General features: G+C 49.4%; 2 protein-coding genes across 2 annotated transcripts; one reads left to right on the forward strand and one right to left on the reverse strand.

The window, feature by feature from the left end:
• Positions 1 to 132: 132 nt before the first annotated feature.
• Pmar_PMAR005049 (14-3-3 protein, putative) lies at positions 133 to 945 on the reverse strand (the record flags this gene model as incomplete). The annotated part of the gene is made up of 2 exons (XM_002778173.1): positions 133 to 747; positions 823 to 945. 2 exons carry the CDS (start codon positions 943 to 945, stop codon positions 133 to 135), a joined length of 738 nt encoding a protein of 245 aa, XP_002778219.1.
• A 602-nt stretch (positions 946 to 1,547) lies between these two features.
• Positions 1,548 to 2,384, forward strand: Pmar_PMAR005050 (hypothetical protein; the record flags this gene model as incomplete). The annotated part of the gene is made up of 4 exons (XM_002778174.1): positions 1,548 to 1,916; positions 1,969 to 2,050; positions 2,093 to 2,195; positions 2,238 to 2,384. Coding segments are annotated over 4 exons (701 nt in total), but the record flags the coding sequence as incomplete, so codon positions are not given.
• Between the last annotated feature and the right edge of the window lie 105 nt (positions 2,385 to 2,489).

Consider the following 2,489-nt stretch of genomic DNA (forward strand, 5'->3'; position numbering starts at 1 on the left):
GGAACACCTCTCCAAGGCGGCGATAGAAAAAGGAGCTTGAAGTGTACACAAAAAGAACTAGCTTGACCACCAAGAACATGCGAGATTCATAACCCTCCCACCGTTACAAAGAGAGCGCCCCTTGAAGAGGAGTTATTGAGCACCACCCTCAGCAGCACCATCTTGATCAGATGTCCAGAGAGTCAGGTTGTCTCTAAGGAGTTGCATGATAAGCGTAGAATCCTTATAGCTATCCTCGCTAACATTATCGAGCTCGGCAATCGCATCTTCGAATGCCTTGCGAGCCATCTTACAAGCCTCTTCAGGCTGGTTTAAGACTTCATAGTAAAATACAGAGTAGTTGAGAGCGAGACCCAAGCGAATAGGATGAGTAACCTGCAACTCAGACTGAGCGATATTAGTCGCATCCTTATAGGCCTGATCAGCATTATCAGCGGCCTTGTTTCTCTTCTCGCCAGTGCTGAATTCAGCGATGTAGCGATAGTAATCACCCTTCATCTTGTAGTAGAACACCTTGGACTCGCCGGTCTGGGAATGGGTAATAAGAGGCTTGTCAAGAAGATCAAGGATAGCATCGCAGATTGTCTGGAGTTCAGCCTCAACCTTCTCTCTGTATCCCTTAGCGATCTCAGCATTGGTCGTGTTACCCTTAGAAGCCTCCTTCTGCTCGACAGATGAGACGATCCTCCAGGAAGCACGTCGAGAACCAACAGCATTCTTGTATGCAACCGACAACAAGTTGCGCTCCTACATGAGAAGAAATGACCATCTCAGGAGCTCGAGCAATATCCTTTTCTCTATTCCCTTGTATCACCCTCCTACCTCAACACTGAGCTCCTGTTTTTCCTGAGCCACGGCCTTCATGTATGAGGCCATCTCATCGTAACGCTCAGCTTGCTCAGCCAGCTTGGAAAGATAAACATTCTTCTCACACTCGTTCGCCATTTTAGGTTTACTAAGACTGTAATCTAATAGCCTTGCACCAGAGCTGTTGTGAAGGAACTCTTAGGAGGCCAAGATTCCAAGATATCGTCTCCAACGCTAAACAACCCAACTCCGTTTGTGTTAGTTCGCACTGGTGAGAACTATTGGTCGATAACTCTTACCAGAGAAGGGAAATTTCAAGTACACTACCGCGGCGTTGTACAGCTAGCGCTTCCGATTGTGTAATGGACGCTGTCCATGCTGTCACAAACGTATGTCTCCGATGTATCAAGATGCCTGTCATTTTGTACATCATTTACCTAGGGTAGCTAATCGCTAGCAGGAATGAAGAGTTTGTTTTTGCTCAACTCTGTCGACTGTCTATGTTGGTCGAATGTCAATCATGGTGGAGCATTGCTGCCTAGTGAGTTGTTACACATCTCATGGTACTACTAACTCCCATTGCGTAAGTATCTCATAATAGGATTCCTATTGCAACTATAGGCCATGGCCAATTGCCAGTCGCCGCTTGATTGTCAAGGAGACAGAAGTGAACTGTTGACGTGTCAGGTCAGCTCGTATTGACTTGTATTGGGGCCGACACGGCCCGTATTGGGGCACATATGCCTCGTACTGGGGCGGATATGCCTCGTACTGGGGCGGATATGCCTCGTATTGGGACGGATATGCCTCGTATTGGAGCGGGTATGACTCGTATCGGGGCGCACATGCCTTCCATTGAGGCGGACATGCCTCGTATTGGGGCGGGTATGACTCGTATCGGGGCGCACATGCCTTGCATTGAGGCGGACATGCCTCGTATTGGGGCGGGTATGACTCGTATCGGGGCGCACATGCCTTGCATTGGGGCGGACATGCCTCGTATTGAGGCGGGTATGACTCGTACTGGGGCGCTTATGCCTTGCATTGAGGCTGATATGCCTCGTATTGTGGCGGATCCGTTCTGTTCTGTATTGGGGCAGATATACCTTGTATTGGGGCGGGTATACCTTGTATTGGGGCGGGTATACCTTGTATTGGCAGGTATGCCTTGTATTGGCAGGTATGCCTTGTATTGGGGCGGGTATACCTTGTATTGGGGCGGGTATACCTTGTATTGGGGCAGGTATGCCTTGTATTGGGGCAAGTATGCCTTGTATTGGGGCAGGTATGCCTTGTATTGGGGCAAGTATGCCTTGTATTGGGGCTGGTTTGTCTTGCATTGGGGCGGGTTTGCCTTGTATTGGGGCAGATATACCTTGTATTGGCAGGTATACCTTGTATTGGGGCGGGTATACCTTGTATTGGGGCAGGTATGCCTTGTATTGGGGCGGGTATACCTTGTATTGGGGCAGGTATGCCTTGTATTGGGGCAAGTATGCCTTGTATTGGGGCAGGTATGCCTTGTATTGGGGCTGGTTTGTCTTGCATTGGGGCGGGTATGCCTTGTATTGGGGCAGGTATGCCTTGTATTGGGGCGGGTATACCTTGTATTGGGGCGGTTATACCTTGTATTGGGGCAGGTATGCCTTGTATTGGGGCAGGTATGCCTTGTATTGGGGCAA

Source organism: Perkinsus marinus (assembly GCF_000006405.1).
Source record: "Perkinsus marinus ATCC 50983 genomic scaffold scf_1104296950372, whole genome shotgun sequence".
Lineage (NCBI taxonomy): Eukaryota > Perkinsozoa > Perkinsida > Perkinsidae > Perkinsus > Perkinsus marinus.